Source organism: Clarias gariepinus, chromosome 13 (genome assembly GCF_024256425.1).
Source record: "Clarias gariepinus isolate MV-2021 ecotype Netherlands chromosome 13, CGAR_prim_01v2, whole genome shotgun sequence".
Classification (NCBI taxonomy): Eukaryota; Metazoa; Chordata; class Actinopteri; order Siluriformes; family Clariidae; genus Clarias; species Clarias gariepinus.
In genome coordinates this window covers 17,979,161-18,001,494 of record NC_071112.1, presented here as the reverse complement: position 1 = coordinate 18,001,494, position 22,334 = coordinate 17,979,161, and the positions used below count along the sequence as shown (strand labels likewise).

The window sequence follows — 22,334 nt, the reverse complement described above, 5'->3', positions numbered from 1 at the left end:
AGAATAAAAAAAAAGATAAAATCGACTTTTTTTGTTACTATTATTCATTGTTTTCATTTAGGCTATTACATTCTCCTTCATTGTTTTCTATGATGGAGTTCAACATATTGACTCTTCTGAAACAGTTTTTTTTTTTGTAGGGGGAGGGATGTGTTATATTCTAACACATCCCTCCACAACCAGTTTTAGCCAGGATTAAGTGTAAAAACTAGGTAAACTCACTTACTCATCAAATATACCTTTTTATCCCATATACAGGAAAATTAGGGCATGAGGCGAGGTACACCCTGGACAGGGTCTCATTCTATCGCAGGGTACACATATACACACACTCTCTCACACACTATGGGAATTTTGGGAATGCCAGTTAACCTAATTTGCAGGTCTTTGAGCTATGGGAAGAAACCCACCAAGCATGGGGAGAACATGCACACAGATGCCACCAATAAAAGTAAGCTATATAATAATGAAAATCATTTTTTTTCTTTTGTAGGAGTCTACATAGATCAATTATTGTACACTTTAAGCTTTGTTAGGAGTGGGAGGCTAAGACTAGCACTAGAGAGTTCGACTAATTTTTTTACTTTTGATTAAGAAATATCTGTGAAACTGAATATAACATTAATTGTACTTTGTACTTAAAATGTTATTTACAACATCTTAGTAAATCTGTGGTTTAATTTTCTATGTTCAAAGAAGACATCATTAAAACTCTATTTACCCTAATTTGTCTGATTAGGCAGATGATGAATACTATTTCAACACTTGCAGTATAACCTCAGGGCATTTTCACAACAATACCATTTTACAGTGTTCTAAACTTACTTGAATACCACATCTGGCAATTCTGTTTTATTTTAACATTATCTAGGCTATTCCAATATTATTCCAGCAATCGCATGCTTGGTATTCATGTGATCTTCAACTGTTTGGGTTATGTCATTATCACAAGATTGCTAATGTCATTTGCCTTTTCCTTTCTGATTGTAGGCTAATCTAAACAGTTGCTAATAACATGCACACCCACTTTTATAACTGCTTCTGGCCTCTTTTATATCCCCTGGTCACATTTTCTGCATTAGAAAAAGTATACAGATTATAAATGAAATATTTCCTTCTTGGAAAAAAACAAACAAACATGACAAATACCACAGTATTGATTACATTTGCATAGTGATTCCAATAAATGTGTTAATTAAAGCTTATTTAAAACCAAATTCCAAAACATTGTTCTTGATTAAAGTGTCAATTTTGTTCTAAATTCACACAGAAGAATGCACAGAATTATTTTCATATTAGCATATTTTAAGGTTAAGGTTTTGGCCCCCACACCTGTTAGGTGAGGCAAAAGGACATCACTGGTATTATAGATTAGAGCAAAATGTTTCAACTTAATTTTGAATCTCCCAATTCTACCTTTAATCTCTGTGTTTCTGTGTGCATCAAAGTCATAGCATTGTTACTAATGTGCGTTGGAATCAAAGGATAGTCTGTTTTTCTGATTACACAGAAGTGAGGCAAATCACCAAACAATCATGAAGAATACTATAGAAAGAATGCACAGTCGATCCATGGAGGCCGTATGACATCATGAAAAACCTTTAAACTTTACTCAGCCAAGCTAAATTTGAGTGGGCAGCCTTCAAGGGGTTACTGAGGAGCACGAAGAATTATATAGTTATTATTTGTAATAATGTAACTGCAGGAGTCAGCACAAATTATTGAGAATGGCTACATTATTTTCAGGTGTAGATAACGTCAGACTTAGTGGTCCCAGTCATCTGGGTTTAACTCCTGCCTTGGGTCTGTGAATGAAGTATTAACAATTAGTTCGGTTTAATTAGTAATAATATTCTGACAGGAAAACTTTGTCAAACACTCATCCCACTCACTCACATTTTCTACACCGCTTATCCTGTTGAGGGGTTGCAGGAAGCCTGGAGCCTAACCCAGGGCACCGTGGGCACAGGGCGGGATACACACTGGACAAGGGGCTTATCCACTTCATCAACCGATTAGATTAATTTATTTTAAGCTCTCGTTCTAAAAAAGTAAAAGAGTCTTTCAAAACCTAAAAGAGTCGTTCATCGATTCACCACGGCGGTGCGTCTGGCACCACAGAGTCTCGTAAATCTTCGTCGTACCGATAGAGGTCGCTAAAGCGCTCTCAGCCTCCGGCCACATAACGGAAACGGTTATCAAGTCAGGCATGCGCGTGATGCAAAAGCAGGAAAAAAGCCCGAGAAACACACAGGGTTTACGGGGTTGTAGTGGAGTCGCTTTGGACTCCGAAACGGCTTTATCCGTCCACAAACTTCACCTCAGCTTGGGAGCATTTCCTCTCTTTCAGCGGAGGTGGAGGCTCGAACCACAGCCGAAAACACGACGCACTCATGAAGGAGCCTTTCGCCACCAGACCTGAGGGAACAAAAAGTTTCGGAAAAATACACAAGTCTGTAATCCGAATCAGGACAGGATTCTGGAATTTTCAGGGATTTAAAGCTGTTGAGTAAATACGAAACTCTGCGAAACACGTTAACAAGCTTCGATATTGAAAGGCTTTTTTTTGTTTGTTTGTTTGTTTCTCATCCACAAATGGGAAAGCGCCTTTTCTAAACATATCCAGGTAATGTGTGTTTTTACTATGCGTTGTTTTATAATATTAAATTATTCCTATTTACAAATTACTACGCACCACACGGTGAACACTAGCAACACAATTGTAAAGTTGTTTTGCTGGCAGTCGTGGTCCTCTGCCAGCTACACGATCAAAAGGGGGAGGATCCTCTCCAGATGTGTGGAATGGCAAGGCTTCCAGATGTTGGTTACAGGGTGCAAATGCAGTAATAGAAAAAATATAAATATATTTGGTTTTTAATCATAAAAAGTGTGAAACAATTTCTCCGTTGTTGACTACATGTCACTTTATAAAGTCTGTTTTTCTTTTCTATTTGATGTTTATTTGTTTATGAAATAATCATATACATCTACGGTACAGGTATGACTTAATGCATGTTTTTTTTCTAACAGAGCTTGAAAAACAGGAATGAGCACAAAGAAAACATCTAGGATAACAGCTGCTTCATCGAGCTTCAAGTTGAGATCCTGAGCTCAGCCAAGACATCATTAAATACACTTATCAATGCAGTGTGTACGCCATAAGGCACCAGGGTACTGTGTAACGAGAGCATAATTATAATTATTACCCAGTAATTATGCTATTGGAATTAGCATATTATTGTGTAAATTCAGAGAAGAAAAATACACACTTCATAACAGCTATAAAGGACTGTGTAAGACTGTAAAAGTTGTTATACTATATAAAGACAGATGTCCAAATAAAACTTTAAACTCAGAAAATCAGTGGAGCTGAGACACAGGTTTCAGGCTCACCAACTTTGGGATTTACTCAGCAGTCATCTCAGTGGTAGGAGGCAAGCCAATGTCTGCCTGCAGTAGCACACCTCCTCCACCCTTGCCCAAAGCCTACCTCCACTCCCAGCCTACGCCCCCCACCCCATCCCCAAGTCCCCCTGTGGCCCTCTTTGGCCGCCTGTCCAACGGCAGTCACAGTGCTCCAAGCCCTACGCTCTCCAGAGGTTCTCTCCATGGACTCTCCTTTCTCCTTCAGATTGGCCTCACCAGGGAGACAGTCAGCCTGGAGCCACATGACCTGTCACTCAATGCTGTGAAAGACCTGGTCTGTTCCATTGTCGACCAAAAGGTAGATATTCTCATTCAGAAAATGTTTATGCTTACCATGATGTCTTAGAAATGTGGTTTTAGTGCAGCTCAGAGTAACAAAGGATACAATGGCTAAATATATCTTAAAAAAAACAAAACAAAAAAAACAGCTATGCTATATTTTTAAGCCGCATTTGCTCTAGTGAATGGTACAGATCGAGCCACTAGTTAAGACTGATCAAAATTTTAGACATTGTAGGGCCTTTAAGCAAGACCATTAACCCTTATGTCTTGCTTTGTCGAAATATTTCTCACCACTTTATGAAGTGTAACTAATACGTGTATAGATGTTCCTGTTATCGACAAAACACTGCAGTATGTAAATACACATGTGCACCAACCACCAACTTCAATTTTGCATACTTTAGATACACAAATGTATTCTGACCTGGGGTAACAGTGGATGAAACGCTGCTGTTACATTGTGACTGTACTGTTTTTTTTATATATATATACTGTGTATACAGATATACATAATATAGGCTTTAAAATATACAGACAGGTACAATCCAATTACTGACTGGTTTGTATTATTTAAGGCAGGCGAATTATCCTGTTTCCACTCATATAGTGTTTACGAAGTATGTAAAATATCTAGATATTTTCAATACAGTTACACAAAAAATGGGACTTTTTAATAACAACAAATAAACAAGTAAGCCTGGTCAAGGTACAGTATCAAATCTTTGCATGATATCTCACCTAAGCTGTAACATAAATTTCAGCATTGTCTTTGTGTTGGAAAAGAAAAGAAACTTTCTAGTAAGATTAGGTTTAGCAGACATTTATTTTAGAAACTTGATAGCATTGGTCTTTTTCAAGAGTCCAACCATAATGTTATGGGACTTAATAAGGACACTTTTATCCTGCTTTAATCAAGATTAATGTGATAATTTAAATCTCAGAATACAGGTCTAGATTTATAGTGGTGTGTTTGGTCAGCAGGTTACTCCTAAGCAGCTTGCAGCTGACGTGTCTGAGAACAATCCCCAAACTGTACAGGCTTCTCTCTCTACCAGCACAGCAGAGTATTAGGTTGTTTATTCATGAGTCTAAAAAGAAAATAACCCAAAACCTCAAAAGCTGTTTTTGTTGAAGAAGCAAGAAATATATTGTGACTGAGCAACTGTAGTTTTCTATCATATTAATTTGTTTAAAATGCCTAGTCTGTGCTCTAATCATCAGGAAGCTACGTAAGTGGATAAGTAATGATGGGCAATAGTCACTGATTAAGAATACATTTTCATACCACCAGTTTATTTTTTTATAAATTAGATCACAGGAAGATGTGATGACACAATGGATGGAGTAAAAAGTGTGTAGGTAATGAAAATCCGAAGTCATAAGCAGTGGTGGCTTTTGCCCAGGGGAAGGTGGAGCCTCACCATCTCTCTCTCTCTCCCTATATATATATATATATATATATATATATATATAATAACAACTTCCTTTAATTATTTAATTATTATTGATTAAAAAGTGGGAACTACAAGTGCTAACCATGCGATAAATCATTATCATCACTATACTCATCACTTTCTTAAGTGCTACACTGAACAGCCATAAAATTAAAACCAATATATTAAATTAATTGGCTTTGGTTTTAGGTTTCCCTTGTGCCACCAAACAACTCTAACCCTAAAGGCATGACTCCACAAGACATCTGAGGATACTTTGTAGTATCTGGAACCAGGATATTATTAGTAGCATTATTTATGTGCTGTAAGTTGAGGACTCCTTCGATCAGACTGTCCAGCACTTCCTATTTGAAGGTCAGATTAACAACCTTGATCACTTTGTGTGCTTCTAGGCACAGCAAGCTGTGATGCGCTGAGTGTTTACATACATTTCTAGTAAAGGATTAGACCAGATAAGCTAGCCTTTGGTCCCACAGGCATAAATGAGCCTTGGGTAGATTGAAGCAAAAAATTCTGATAATTTTATTTGGAATATTGAATGGTTATCTCTAAACAAAATGATTTATTTTGCTAGTTGACATTTGTTAAAGATATTATTTTACAAAATGTGTGCAATGGTAAGAACTGTATTAGATCAAAAAACACAGACAATGAAGAGGTTGTCAGAGTCTTTTGTGTAAGCCATGAGAAAAAAATATGGTTATAGTCTAAAAACTTGAAACAAGCTTCTAGGCTGTATGCTAAATGACTGAATATTGTTGACTTTCAGCTACCTATTATTGAGTTAATTGCATTAGTGAGAATTAATGTCGTTCTATCCCCACCAAAGGTCTATGTCACAAGCTGCTGCTGATAATAACAGATTAATGCAATTATTTATTTATTTTTTCTTTTTGAGTGTTATCATTGTGATTATGTTAAGAAAAGCCAACTACTTTGAGATTATCTTTTTGGACTATTGTTATATGCAATAGATTAACTAATCCAGTTACAATATTTTTACACCATTTTTACACCATTTCCACACTGAGCAGCTTCATCCAGAGTGTACCACTGTTTTAACAGAAAATAGTCTGGCAATAATATACTGACATGACCCTTTAACAGAATGTGGTGATCTCCTGCTTGATGCTAAGAGACAAGCTGCAACCTTGCATGGTTCCTTGTAAATCTGCTACACAAGCAGATAGGCAGTATTACTAACATGTAATGCCTGGCTTTGTGTATTTTTTGTCCAGTGCATTTCAGGTCAAGTTCACATTCCTTCAGGCGGATGTAATGCAGTGGTGAATACTCACTAGCTTGCGATCTGGAACCTTGCTTCAGGGTAGAATCCAATATTGATATTTTCTTGATGTTTTTTGGCTTGAAGGCAGGAATTTCAGAGAGAGCCAGAGTTTTGGAGTTATTTAAGTATCATTTATCACTAGGTTGCTGTGTAAGAATAGTATGACTTTTGTTTATGTATATGTATGTATTGCATATATATATATATATATATATATATATATATATAATGCTGTTTTCCTGCTCTCTTTATATCACAGATGTTTTATTAAACATTGGATTGGAGCAGGGAGCAGGTGGGTTCTTCTATAAGGCATCTAGATGCAGTTTTAGTGGACATGTATTTTTGATGAAAAAACCATGAAGCAGTGTCAGTCTAAAAACATTCTGTGCTTCTCTGGATCACCCAAAACCCATGGGATGAGCTGAAAACCCCATGCGCTGAGATCCAGCCTAGCACGATCATATGGCTTTGATATCAGTGGAAAAAATGACTCTGATTTCTCCCATTCTCCTGACCATCTTTACTCATACAAGTGCACAGGCTTACAGACCAAAGTACAATTACACATATTTTCTGCTCTTTGCTAGTCCAATCAACATGACACAGAAAGTATTACATAATGATATTTCATTAAAAAGAGCTGTGGGTAAATGTTGTCTGTTCAGGCGTTACTGTTAGAGGATTGGTGGAAAGCCAGGGCAAGTCAATGTACAATGAATCAGGACATTACAAGTCACACATTTGTCATTGTTCGTTATACATTTTGCCTGTTTTTAAAGCTTATATTTTCTTCTCCCCACATACTTGGGCCAGGGGTAGCTCAGTGGTTAAGGCATTGGACTACGGTTGAGAAGAACCCAGGTTCAAACCCCACAACCACCAAGTTGCCGCTGTTCGGCCCTTGAGCAAGGCCCTTAACCCTCAACTGCTTAGGTGTGTAATAAGATAAAAAAGTTAAGAGTGTCTGGTAAATGTATGATGAGCTCAGTCCATTGATTAGGTGATAGATTGTTCTTTTATTAGGATTTGTTTAACTCCTTTGTGAGCCAGTTAGCTATAACATAGTAGTTTATTGTAGTATAAATAGTATATGAGAGTACTTTACCTTTTATCAGACACACACACACACCAATTAGCCATTACATTCACACAATATAACATAATAAATAAACCATACCTACTAACAATTGTTAATAAAGGGGTCATGTATGGTATTTTAGGCAGCACGGTGGCAAAGTGGCCAGCACGGTGGCCTTGCACTTCCAGCCTATGGCGTCTGTTCCTTACCTCAGTGGACTCTGTGGTGTTTGCATGTTCTTTCCATGCTTTTGGGTTTCCTCCGCGTACACTGGTTTATTCTCACAGTCCAAGGATCCACACTTGCAGGTTAGGCTAATTGGGATTCCAGGATTGCTCACAGTGTGTAAATGAGCATGTAAGTGTGTGTGTGTATCAATTCAAGTAATGCGTAAAATATTGTTTTGTGCAATAATGTTGATTAAGTTGATAAGGCCAATAATTCTCAAGTTGCTTGCATGTGATATTTATGCCATATACAAAATAGTATAATTAATAGGTTTTGAGTATAAATGTGCCAAAGCAATGAATAGTATGAAGGGATATGTAAAGAATCTGTAAATTTTATTGGTGCTAAATGAAAACATTTAGAGAGCTTCCAAATGACAGGACCTCAAGTGCAGCTGAGTTTGACCACAGTGTTTCATTTGTATGATATCTCATCTTCTGGATGATTTTTTGGTTCTGTGTTTGGTTTAGAGTTTCACATGAATTGCAGTCACTGTAATGGAAAGACACTATGCAAACCACATAGAGCTGCTTTGACTTCCTGTTGAATGCAAAACCACACTACTGGGCTATTCATCACTGTCCTGTGGCCAGCTTGTATACAAAGCTTGTATAAAATGAAATGTAGTGTGGTATGTGTTTCTACATTACTTATGAACAATACCTGATTTAGGACCAGTTATGTTGTTAACTGGAAAATGGATCCACAATGTACAGTACCTCTTGAGGTTAACCAGCTTAAATAATTGCTTCTCTTTTAAAGTTAAAGGGGACCTATTATGCAAAATTCACTTCGTTGTCATTTCTAGACATTCAGATGCGTCTCCTGGTGTGTGTACAAACAAAAACCTTTTGGAACACTACAAAGAAAAAATTCAGATTTTTGTCCTTTCTCCATTTTTGTTTTACATTTGGGCATTTGGCAAATGCTCTTATCCAGAGTGACTTACATTTTATCTCATTACACATCTTAGCAGTTGAGGGCCTTGCTCAAGGGCCCAACAGTGGCAACGTGGTGGTTGTGGGGTTTGAACTTGGAATCTTCCAAACTGTAGTCCAATGCCTTAACCACTGAGCTACCCTGGCCCCTTGTTTTGTCCACAGTTTAAACAAACTAATTAAAATTTTCACTTATTATGACCTCATATGAGTTGATACCCTCCCCTGAAACACCAACTCTTTTCATTTTGCAATTGGTGTTTAACAGACTGATGAGGGAAATAACAATCGGATAATGAAGCACTTCCTGTTTTGGTGTTGCACTGGCTCGCCTCTGCTGTCACCGGAGCACAATTGCAGGACAAAAGTTCACCACGTGGACAAGAAGCATTCAACACATTTTCAAGCGTTGATGTGCCTTATGTTTCCACATACTGACGTATGACACGGTCCTAAAACATCACGCACCTGGAGGCCTGGAAAATTAGGTTAGTAGTTTTCCATCAGTCAGCTTTGCCATTGCAAATGATATAGAGTGGAATCTGGGAATTTCTCATCAGATCCTAAATAAGTGGTAATGTGAGGGAACCACTGTATATAGTCTGCTACATTTCAGTGTGAATTTGGGAGGAGGGGGAATTTACTTTGGCTCGGATCAAATGGGCCCCCTCCTCTCCCCCTCTGTCAGAAAGGGATGATAAAACTAGCTTGGAGGACAAAAGTTTGTAGCTTTTTTGGCAAATACTTTGGAAAAAGGCATAAACTTCTCAAAATCTTTCTGAAGGCACTTTTATGAAGACTAAACCTTGTGCCCGACCTTGAATCACTCAAGCAGCTGGAAACACTATGCGGTCGGATGTTAATGTGTTGCATACAGGCAAGTAAGAAATCTCTCCCACTGTGTGATAGGTTAGTAACTTTCATTCTTTGTTTATGGTCTGTACATCCAGTTGTAGTTTTTCATTTAATGAACAACTGCATCTTTTGATATAAAAGAAATGTGCCCTGGTCGGATGGTCACTTAATTCAGGGTCGGTCTGAATCTACAGTTTTGTAATTAATTATTTTTAACCCTGTTCATTTTACTACTGCTTAGAGGCCTATTTTACAGATTCGTCTTATGGTTATAGTCTATGGTCCAGTTCTGGATGTTCATAGCATTCTACTTTATACAGTGGGGAAAATAATTATTCACCTGCAGAAAATAATGATCACCTGCAGATTTTGTAAGTTTGCCCACTTACAAAAAATGAGGGATCTCTAATTTTTAACATAGGTTTATTGTAAAGGATATAGACAGAATATCAAGAAAATATAAGAAATCCAGAAAAAAACATATATAAATGTTATAAATTGATTTGGATTTCAATGAGGATAATTAGATCCCCCCCAAAAAACATAAGTTAGTACAGTGGAACCTCGAGCATAAGTCGTTCCGGAAGTGGGCTTGTATTCCAAAACACTCGTAAACCAAATTTTATTTTCCCATAAGAAATAATGGAAAAAAAATAAATACATAAAAATAATTAATACAAAATACTAAGTAAAAATAAAACAAATTAACCTGCACTTTACCTTTCAAAAAAGTAAAAAAATAAATCCCAGCAAATAAGTGTTTACCTTTGTGCACGCAGGTGCTGTGTATGTGTGTGTGTGTGTGTGTGTGTGTGTGTGTGTGAGGCTAGAGTAAGTGGAGACTCTTGCTTTCAGCCCCTCCTCTCTCCCCCTCCTCATCTTACACATTAAAACTTTCTCCTCTCGTTTAAACACACTCACACACATTAACGGAAAGACTGTTGTTCTCCTCTAAATTATAAAAGCTTCTCCGCTTTTCTTTTATGTTGCTCGCGACAACGTAACAGCCCGTTAATTCATGCTCGTGTAATGATGAGATGGACAAACTCGTAAATGCCTGTTCTTTTATTTTCTGCATTGTCAGGTTATAGTACAAACTTTCGGGTGGATCCTGCACTTAAATCCAACTAAAAAAACTACTGAAGAACAAAACTCAGGCTTTATATCCTAACTTAAATCTCGCATTCGCGTTCACACACACCGGACTGCATTACCCACAATGCATCTCTCTTACTAGACTACACTTGGGTAAACAGGGGTCATAAATCAACGTCTCTCTCCCGCTACACTGTTTTATCTTAAAAAAAGCAATAAATATCGCTAATGACATGCGTGTGAGTGCAGACTAACAGAATCACTGCTGTAAAGTAAAACAAACAAACAAATGACCCAGCACCTTACCTCTTGCGACAGAGTTTCTTCAGAGAGCAGAGTGTGTGTCTCTTGCCTTCATTTCTGTGCGCATGTGTGTGTTTTTGTGAATGGGGGTTTCACACACACACACACACACACACTCACACTCACACACACACAGCCGGCACAGTGTTTAATTACGCTTTCGCGTGCGCGCACACACACAGCTACACACCGCGATGAGGAAGAAAATAGATTTTTAACCTCTGTATTGAGAATTTCTTTTGCCTTACTCGCGCGCACACATGTGTTATAAGAAACAGTATACGCGCTGTACACACACGCTTCTAAACACAAAATAAAGTATGTTTCACACACTCACGTAGTCACAGTGTTATAGTAAACAGTACACGCGTGCACAGATGTTAATTATACCAGTAAAGACGAGCACTAAGACCCAGCAGGGGAGACAATTCCGCAGCGCAAGAAAGAGAAAAAACGTTGGCTCAGTTGTGATCATGTGACGCTCGGCATCAAAACAAAAAGCGCATGCGTGAAACATGATACTCGGTGCTCATAAACCAAGACAATGCTCGTTTTTCAAGTGAATTTTTTATTTAAAATCTTTGCTCGTCTTGCGGAACACTCGTAAACCGCGTTACTCATAATCCGAGGTTCCACTGTACTTGGTTGAGATATCCTAGTACCTGGTTACCAGGGATTTTGGTCCACTGTTCTTTACAGATCTGAAAATCCTTAAGGTTTCTTGCATGTCTTTTGGCAAAGTTTTAGCTCCCTCCATAAATTTTCTATAGGATTAAGGTCTGGAGATTGGCTAGGAGACTGGCCCTAAAGCATGTTTCCACCTCTATGTTTGACCATAGGGATGGTGTTCTTACGGTCATAGTCAGCATTTTTCTCTCTCCAAACACGGCAGGTTTAGTTGATGTCAAAGAGATCAATTTTGGTTTCATCTGACCACAGCACTTTTCCCTTCTCTGCTGATTGGCAAACATCAGCCGGGCCTGTAAATGTTCCTTCTTGGTGGGGGGGGGGGGGGTCGGACCATGCAGTGCTGAAGGATTTCAATCCATGGCGGCGTATTGTGTTACCAAAGATTTGTTTGTTGATTGTGGTCCCAACTGCCTTGAAATCATTCATAAGCTCCTTCCATGTAGTCCTGGACTGATCCCCTCACTTTTCTTTTGATTATCCTTACCCCATGAGGCGGAACTGTACATAGAGCTCCAGAGCTTTTGTATTTGTTCCATTTGTGAATAATCGCCTCAACAGTCATCTTTTTCACCAAGCTTTATGCTGATGGTCTTGTGGCCCATTTTATTCTTGTGCAGGTCCCTGACATCCTTTGACAGCCCTGTGGTCTTGCCCATGGTGGTCAGGTTTGATTGGAAGATAGAGTTTCTGCGAACAGGTGGCTTTTATACACAACAGTGTTCCACATGAGCACATAATCATTCTGTGGGAGCCAAAATAATTGTTGGTTGGTAGGGGATCAATAATTATTTTACTCACTGAAATGTACCTAAATATAAACCATTTATATAAGGTGTTTTTTTCTGGATTGTAATTGATACTCTGCTTCTATCATTTAAAATAAACCTATGGTAAAAATAAAGGACCATAATTTCTTGTGAGCAAACTTACAAAATCTACAAGGGATCAAATAATTATTTTTCCCACTGTATAACACACCTGATTTCACACAAACCCAAGCCGAAAGTTTAATCAGTTTACAGTCATTTTGGATGTTCAGTCAATATGTATTAGCTTTTAATACATCTGGATTTTTACATTTCCATTAAAAATATTATCAAATGATCTGCCTGAGGAAAGGTTCTCTGCCTAATTGGCTTCTGTTCTTTGAGTGGAACTTCATCATTCCTCTCCTGCAAGTTCATTGGGAGGATAGCAGTCAACATTTAATTGTTACCAGAGTAACACAGAGCTGAAAAGTAAGCTTGAGAGCTCAGCTCAAAAAGTTGAGAGTTGAGTAAAAGAGGGGGAGCACATGGAAACTGGAGTGTGCCATCATCATTCTGGCCAAAACTAACCGTAAAATGAGCAGGAAATAAATTCCCCCAAGCCTGACCCCAAAGACCCATATAGCAAGCATCTGCCTGCTCCTATGGAAGGATACTGCTACAAAAAAAAAACATTCACCTTGACATAGAGTAGAAATTAAAGCTCAGACAAAAAATTTTTTTTTGGTGAATAACAGAGCATGTTTATGTTTTTATGCATGCAAATTGTGCTTATTGGCAAAAGCAGAAGTGTGCACAGAGTGACTTATTGAGTTTTATAGCATGGAACCTTGGATTATGAGCATAATTCGTTCCGGAAGCGGGCTCGTTTTCCAAAACCCTCGTAAACCAAATAGAATTTACCCATAAGAAATAATGGAAACTCAAAAAATAAATACATAAAAATAATTTAAATCAAATTAATCTGCACTTAAAAAAAAAAAACTAACGCATACTAACGGAATCACTGTAGTAAAGTAAAACAAACAAACAAATAAACTTGCATTTTACCTTTGAAAGAATTGCAACAGAGCAGTGTTTCTATGTAGAGCAGAGAGAGTGTGTGTGTGTGTGTATGTGTGTGTGTGTGTGTGTGCGTGAAGCCGAGAGGTGGTGTGAAGGGGCACAGTGTGATATGTGTCAAAACAAGAAGCGAGTATTTATTAAAAATCATTGCTCGTCTTGCGGAACACTCGTAAACTGCATTAATCGCAGTCCGAGGTTCCACTGTATATATAATTATAAGAACGATTAATAATTATAGTTGTTTGACTGGTAATTTACACCCTCACTCCCTCACTCATTGTCTTTACCGCTTTACCTGTATACAGGGTCACAGCCTATCTCAGGAGCCGGGATACACAGGGTGCCAATCTATCGCAGTGCGCGCGCACACACACACACACACACACACACACACACACACACACACACTATGGGTAATTTGGAGAATGACACTTAACCTAATCTGCATGTGGGAGGAAACCGGAGTACCCAGAGGAAACCCACCAAGCACAGGAGAACATGCAAACTCCATCGACACAGAGGCAGGAATAGAACCTGGCTTGGAATCAATAATTAATAAAATGAAATGTAATCTTGTAAGCATGGTCTTATATGATTTATAAAAGTGAGTGATAGACACAGCTAGACGTCTTTTATGCAGTAGTTCATATTTCTAAGCGAGAGCTATGTAGTGAGGGGAAGTACTCTCTTTTGCAGAGAGTAGCCTAATCTGTACCATCTGCAGTTTTGCCTTTTTTTCTTGCTGTTTCTTCTCAAGTGCGTAGTAGAGCAGTTGGAGAAACTGCACTCCCACTAGTCAGACATACTGAAAATCATAGCAGCGTTACTCATCAGAAGGCAGGGTGTGTATGATTGACTGAGTGTACAGATGATTGGTATTACCCTCTGTGTCAGGCCAGAGCCCTGTGTATGTGTGTGTGTGTCTGTGTGTCTGTGTGTGTGTGTGTTTGTGTGTGTGTGTGTGGTCAGAGTCATAGCCTGCACCACCGCCACATGGATTTCTTTTCCTTGGCAGTACTTGTTTGACTAGGGCACATGGATGATGGGGATTTGCCAGTCTTTAAATTAAAAATGAGGTTTTTCTGAAGTTTGTCTATTGCTGTGTTGTCTTGCATAAACATTCACAGACTGGTTTTAAGTAAAAATGTCAGTTTAAAATAAAAAGGAAAGTGCTTCAGTTAGTTTGTGTTGTTGGAAGGTGGTAAGTATTATTATAATGCAACAGCTAGTTCTGACTGAATCACTAATCACTTCATAGTCTTTTTTTTCATTATTTTTAAAAAAAAGTTTTTCCTGATTTTCTCCCTAATTTTATTAATTAGATTAATTCTCCCTCTGAGAGAGCTCGGTCAATCAGCTCTCTAGGCCTCCGGCTGTGAGAGGTGACAGCATCTCCCAGGGATCGAACTAGCGATCTTCAGTTGATAGGGCAAGCACTTTACCACTGCACCACTCGAAAGCCCGTCCCAGGTGTTTTACACTTGTTAATTACACTAACTGACGAGCATGGCATGGGCGAAAGTAGGTCTGTACAGAGCAACTACCTGCCAAAAACCACATTCAAAACCAGTCCCAGAAGCAATGCAAGAAAACACTTCTGATAATGTGTCACTTTGTCTCCTTAATAATTGTTTCTGTTTTGTTCCAAAACACCTTAATGAGCCATCCGTGTTCTTTTATTTATGGCTACAAAGCTAACTAACTCCTAACACAAGGCTGAATTCCAAATCGCTCTCCAAGCCACTAATCCAGGGCACTGCTTGCTATGTATGTGTGACAATGGATTGTACACCCTAGTGCACTATATTTTCATTGAACGCTATTTGGGATTCATCTTTGGAACCCGAAAGTTAACGTAGCTGATATTCTAAAGTTGAGTAAGTGGAAGGCACTTAGCACTGTCACTCTGCACCTCCAGGCCCTGGGTTCGATTCCTGCGTGGGGTCTGTGTTCATGGATTTTTCATGTTCTTCCTGTGCTTGGTGGAATTTCTTTGGGTTCCTCCCACAGTCCAATGACATGCAGATTTGGCTAATTGTCTATTTCCAAATTGCCTGTAGTGTGTAAATGTTGACTGGTTTATTTTTCTCACTTTTGGCTACAGAGTACTGGTAAGAATTAAAAACTACTTTCACCCCGGTTAATTACACTAATAGGACATTTCCTATTGCCATCTCAGGGAGTTTTTCCTTGCCACTGTCGCCGTCACCTTCGGCTTGCTCATCAGAGACATTTCATTCATCATTCATTCATTTCATTATTATCTAGACACATTTTTCTCACACATACACACTTCCAAATATTTTCTTTTCTTTTCTTTTCTAGAAAAAAAAAATTATAATTTCTTTAAATTTTTTTTTGTGAAGCTGCTTTGAGACAATGACCATTGTTAAAAGCGCTATATAAATAAAATTGAATTGAATTGAATTGAATTACACTAACTGTCAGTCGCTAACTGTTGGTCGCCACCATGCACGGTTATTTAGTTCTGCTAGGCAGGGAAGTTGGCAAAGCTAAAGTTATCTCGTTAAATAAAGAAACAAAAATGGTGTTTGTGGAACTGTTGTACAAAAGCAATATTACATTCGAGGTCATACTATATTGCTGAATATAAAACATCTGTGATGCCTCTGACTGCATTGTATAGCAATATCGAGCAATACAGCACTTCCTCTTGTGTGATATTGCTTAATTACTTAAATATATTTTTCATGTCAGGATGTAGTATTATTTAATAACATAGTGATCATCAGAATTGATAAAATGAAACATTAAAAAGCCACACAAAATTTCCGTTTTCCCCATTGACAAAGACTAAATCCTCAAATCAGGAAAATCAAGGTTAAAAGTTAGGTGTAATAATAAAGCCTAAAATTATGGTCATATTAAAAAATAATAATAATAAATACCAGTTGGCTGTGGATTAACTTAGTTACTGTTGCTAGCTGATGTACAGTAGCAACCTGTTCACACCACACATACAGTATGTACTGTCTCTGTAAAGGCAAAAGAAATTAATTTAAGTAAAACATCCAATGTCATTAACTATTTTACTATTACAATTTCAGAATTCTATTATTATAATGAATGTCCTTTACATAATACTGATATATAGATATTTAGCAAAATTCTTTTTTAAAAAACATATCTCACTTCCTAGAAATAGCTCTTTGTAACAAGATTCCCTCTTTGGCTTCCTTCTGCATCAGCTACTAAGGCAGCTTGTAGGAAAAAAAATCAAACAATATTCTCCTGGTGCACCGGTTTCTTAATTGGCTTTTTCTGAGGTTAGCATGAGCTGTATGAATGAGGGTGGGATGAGATTAGATTAAATCTATGTAGAGAGCTCTCAGATTTTTTTTGCCTGAAATTAAAAAGAGGTGTACAATTTCAGAATAATTCTAGTGCTTGGAAAGAGCTCTTTTGAACCTAAAAGGAATACTAATTTGTTTCTTTTGAGACAAAAATGAGCGACAAGAGAAATATGCCTCATATGTCTTATTTTGGTTCCACACAGACATCTTATGCGTTTAGGAGACATGAATGATACATTTTAAGAGCTCTTTTGAAAATTTTCATTACTCTGGGTATGGTGAGAGTATAGAAGGTATTGTGACAAGTTTAACAAAATCTTGGTATAAACTCTGGCCTGTGTACAAAAAAAAATGCAAATGTGATATCAACATATGTCATTTTACCAAGCTCTGTTGGACACATACACACTAAATGGCTGAGGAGGATAATATTCATTAAACAGTCCAGTCTTGCCCCGCATAAGCCTATAACAGAGATTTTTTTGTGCATTTACTGTACATAGTGACACACACCATCAGACGATTAGTTTAAAGCAGGTAATGCTGGTTTATTTGGTTACATCTCCATACAGTCGTATGAATAATAGATCAAGTGGCTGTAGGTCATTGGGGTTGTTTTGATAAGAGGTATTTTGGGATATTGGGAAATTTGATTAAAATTACGTTTCTATAAGTATCACAATTTTATAAATATCCTGATACGATATAACATTTGTGCCGATTTTATTGCAGTTTTCCCCCCTAAAAAAGTTTCTTGGGTAATTAGATGTAGCCGGTTCCTTATAACATTAGTTTTCTCATCTAAAAATGAAGCGCAGCATTTGAACTAACTTCAAATACAAGAGTTTAACATTGTTACTGAGCAGCACATATCTCTGTCATCCACCAAAATTATTATTTCTAAACAAATTTAGCAAATAATTCACTCTTACCCCTCGGTTGAAAATGTGCAAATAGTTTTCTCTTGTAGGATTATAAAGAAACGGCAATCTTTTAGCCCCTCAAATGCCTCCAAAATCTCAAAACTCAAAGTGAGCATGCGGATGGAGTCAGTGTGGTGATATATAAATCGTCACACAAAAGAATCGCAATTCATAACTGAATAGATTGTTTCCCCATATCCAATGTGCATACCCGACTAAAAGATATAAATGTGAATGTGTACAACATTTTTCACTTTGATCATAAATAGTAACCAAGTAGGAATTGTCAAACATGTAATCTTTTAACATTTCATAGTTATGACCTTCTAGCAGTAAAACTTCTGGATGCCCATCAGTAATAAATACAGGATTTTCATTGATGATGAATTAGAGGGCTCAGACTTTACAAATCAACTACTGCAAGGGTATTTATATATATAAACTCACTGCTTGACATTGTTTGCAATGCTTGACTATTAGTGATAAGTTCCTGGCTACAAAAAGTGCATGTATTAGTTAATAGTTGTTCTTGATGTAACCATTCAGACATGCGCTCAGGAGTAGCTCAGTGGGTCAGGGGTAGCTCAGGGGTTAAGGCTAGTGGACTAGTGAATGGAAGTTACTACATTCAAGCCCCAGCACCAATAAGTTGCCACTAATGAGCCCTTGAGGAAGGCCCTTAACCCTCAATTGGTCGATGTATAATTAATAAAAAAAATAATAATTATATGATAAGGGCGTTTGCTAAATGCTGTCAATGTAAACATCCCATAGGCTATGTGGAAAGATTAAATACAATCTTTCTTGTCCAGACACATATTAACGTTGTTGTTTTAATGATCTGACCAGAGATAATAAAATAGTAAATCTGTAAAAGTGGGTGAAAACTGTTTCTTACATAAATAATGTATGTAGTTGCAGGCAATGCGTTACAACACAAGTTACACCAGTGGATCTGGTTTAGAAGATGCAGTAGGTCATGTTTTGAAAACTAGTGTTGAGTGTGTGTGTGTGTGTGTGTGTGTGTGTGTGTGTCTGTGTGTGTGTGTGAGTGTGTGTGTGTGTGTGTGTGTTTTGTAGATCAGTTCCACTACAGTATTTTTCTGGTGCTCAGTTTTCCTAAACCCTGAACTACTAAGTCACTCTTGTTACAGTTTGCTTGATATATTTATAATTAATTTAAATACTTAATTTGTCTAGTAGATTGTTACAAAATGAGCAGTTATAGCTCAATGAGAGATTAATAGCTTGAACGCTGCTGATTGAGATCATAAGCTTGAAAGACTCTATGCTTTTCAAGCTTATTACAAGGAAGTCAACAGGTTAAGTCACCGTTCATGGCTGGATGATAAAAACAATTAAAGATAAAGTGTTTGTTCATCAGTCCAAAGCTTAAACTGCACCTCACAAGCTCTTCAGGGCTGAAATGAAAAGGATAACTCACTGTGTCTCATTCTAGGTAATGCATAATGACAGGATTAAAGGCAGGGTTAAGATATACTGTTGCATACAGACCATCCAAAACAAAGATCAAACAAACAAAAAAACACATGGTTAAGGTGTTATGATGAGCTCACGACTTAAAGTATGAGACCTATTTAACACTAGTCAAAATTGTAACTTTCACAGCACAGCAGTAGCTGCACTGACCTCCCTGGTGTCTCTGCAAGATGCATGTATGTAAGTCTTTCCAGTAGAAGTCCCTTTGGAAGTTGCAAACCATAAGTAAAGGATTTTCCTCATGACGCATTGAAAGTTCATGCAGATGCTCGGCACCGTTTCAGGATTCTGACCCCTTGCTGTTGAAATGAGCAAGCAGAAGCCAAGAGTTCATGCATGGGTTCATTTGTCAGGTCCTTTTTACAGCTTCTATGACACCAGTTTTGCCACCCCCAAAAAAAGCACAGATGTCATAGAGACTAACAATAGAGCCACTGTTAGCACGCAAAAATAGAGAGATTTCCTACAATTATGTTAATAGCAGCAGGTTATTACAATGAAATCCATATGGTGGCCTGGCCTTTCTCAGCCTCCTGAGCTTGTGCTGCTAATTCCTATCGATCGGCAAGGATTGGACAGATTGAAAAAGCCGTCTTGTGGAGGTGTTTTTGTTAGCCTTGCTTTTCCTGCTTAACCGTTAACTTAAGTGATCTGCTGAACTGATAGCTTTAAAGCAAGTTTGAAAGGGTCTTGAAAGAAAAAACACAGAGCAATTTTGTTTGCTGACTGCTGGTTAATTTTCATGAAAAATTTCTTTCCATCAGCAGGTAAAAAAAAGGAGTGAATTGACTTGCACATAAACCGATGTAGTTTAAACAGTAATTGAGTGAGTAAGATAAATTTAAACCTATAGATATCCTTTTTTCCCCAACCATCTTATCAAAATCACATGTGGAAACATCTGTGCTTCATTTTTGGTATAGTCCATTATTTATTTATTAGACAAAAGATAATTCAAATAACCAGACACATTTATGATTTGCTACATCTCTGTTTATGGAAACCTGCTCAGAGACATTTGCTCAGCGAAACATATTGAAGCAGGTACAGTTTAAATCTTTAATTCTCCTGTGTTACCCAGAGCTGTTTGCTACATTTTAGGAAAATGTGTCTTGTGTCTGTGACTTTGCAGGACCTCAGGGTGTCCTGTAGTGGACCCTTAGGGTGCTCTGGGTTGTGGGGTGGGACCTCCATGAATTGGACTTGTTTGTTTGGCACAGCCCATGGGTGCTCAATAGTATTAGGATCTAGGGAATTTGGGGCCCGGCTTGGTTGACTTGGGTTCTTTGCCTGCTGTGCCCCATGTGAGGTGGGCTGTGGTGCATTGGGTCTATGGGTGCCTTTTAACACATAATTTACACTATGTATATGGATATGCATATTTTAGCAATTTAAAAATGACAAAATAAAAAACAACTAAAAAAACTAAACTAAACACTGCAGGATTTGTGTAACCTAGAAACACTTATGATAGTATTTCGGATGAGATTGAAATACTATATAAAAATAAACAGTATTTTTTTCCCAGTGAAGTGAACTCAGATAAAGTACAGGAAGTTTTAAGCAAATGGATTTTAAGATCAAGAGAAACCTGAGCAGGAGTTGTAGATTGATGGATGCCCTGCTTGGTTTTTCTGCAAGTGGAAATTATCGTAGTGGCTAAGGACCGAAGTGGGGACAGACAGGGAGTGTGTGAAGGTGGGGGATAAAACTCAGCTGAAATGTGAGCCATACAAAAGCTAATAATGGTACAGATGGTTTGCAAAGTCGGCTGCTTCTGTTCCTCCTGCTCTTGCCGTGCTGGGTTTTTCTTGGCACAGTGTGACCATTGGTGAGCAGATAGTTTTATGTAATGTGCAGACCACTGACTGTTAGTCTGCTCAGGCTAGGCTGCTAAGAGCCACTGAGATTTAAGACCTGCTTTACTGTTGACTTGTGCAAGGTTTAGTTCTAGTCTTTCTGTGGTCAAGCTGCAAAATACACATGCAGAAAGAAACAGAATGGATACACAGTGGCATTGTTCCAGTATTAGCAGTTTATTCTTATTTCAAAAGTTCCAGGATAGATGTTTTTACTGCTTGAAAAATGTTGTGCTTATATATTTCACCTGCAAATAAGCTATTTCCTTCTTTTATTTCTGCATGGCTTGTTTTGGCAGTGTACAGGTGATTACAGAAAATTGCCTTTTTTCCTAACCTGCTTACTTAATGAGTGTTCCTCATAGACACATTTGTCATGTGTTGAACTTTTTTGCTTCCTTTCAGAGTTGTTGTCTCATAAGAGAAATGTGTGTGATTGCCTCAACTGCCTTTTTTCAAGGTTGAAAGGATTTTTGGCTCTGCAAGCGCCATCTGTGGAACAGATCCTTCCACTGATGTTCTAATAGTGTTTCTTGCCAATTGTTCTGAAGTACTAATTTACTAATAAACAACTTAGTATTAATGTAACAGGACTATTTAAATCAAAACAATAACTGATCTCTATCTAAACTTTACTTAAACTTTGCTTAAAGTCTAGTTGATTAATCCTCCAAGGTAGTATCAATTTGTCTTTGATTTGTAATTTGTAATTAATTGTCTGTCTGTATTGGTCCATGGATCATACTGGAATATTCTCTGGTTTCCTAGATTTTAAATGTTCGCATTATTAAATTGCTCCAGTGAATAAATATTCTTTTGATCGCCTCACTCTCAAGTGTCATGTACTCCATTTCCATGATGACCATCTGGTATTTTGTAATCATTGCATACTCATATTATCGGTTCCATGCACTCACATCAGTTACATTATCATAAATCTAGTAAAAAAAAGGGCAGCTGACTGCATAGTCATTGCCTACAAAAAAAATAAGTTAAGGTTGTAGGGCAGAACAAGATGCTATAAAGCAAGCAATGTATATTTTCTTTTTTATTTATTTCTATAGGATGCTGGACTGTCACAGTTAAGCAGAGCTAAGGATATTATATGTAACATGGCTACGTCATCGAGACACAGTCTCTGAACAAAATGTTTGTTGTGAGGTTGAGTCTCTGATAGTATTGCTGATGCAAACCCACAGTCTCAGCCCCTTGTTGTACCACAGTCATCACTCCTTTGCTACTGGCCCTTATGATCATATCATATTA

The 22,334-nt window shown here is 37.7% G+C and overlaps 1 protein-coding gene across 1 annotated transcript in view; it reads left to right on the top strand.

Moving 5' to 3' along the window:
• Positions 1-2,176: 2,176 nt before the first annotated feature.
• prkd3 (protein kinase D3) overlaps positions 2,177-22,334 on the top strand; it is a 51,811-nt gene continuing 31,653 nt past the window's right edge. The window contains exons 1-2 of the mRNA XM_053509673.1: positions 2,177-2,626; positions 3,031-3,724. Of these exons, the coding sequence (XP_053365648.1) occupies positions 3,443-3,724 (282 nt within the window). The 5' untranslated portion in view covers positions 2,177-2,626; positions 3,031-3,442. The remainder of the gene's footprint in view (positions 2,627-3,030; positions 3,725-22,334) is intronic.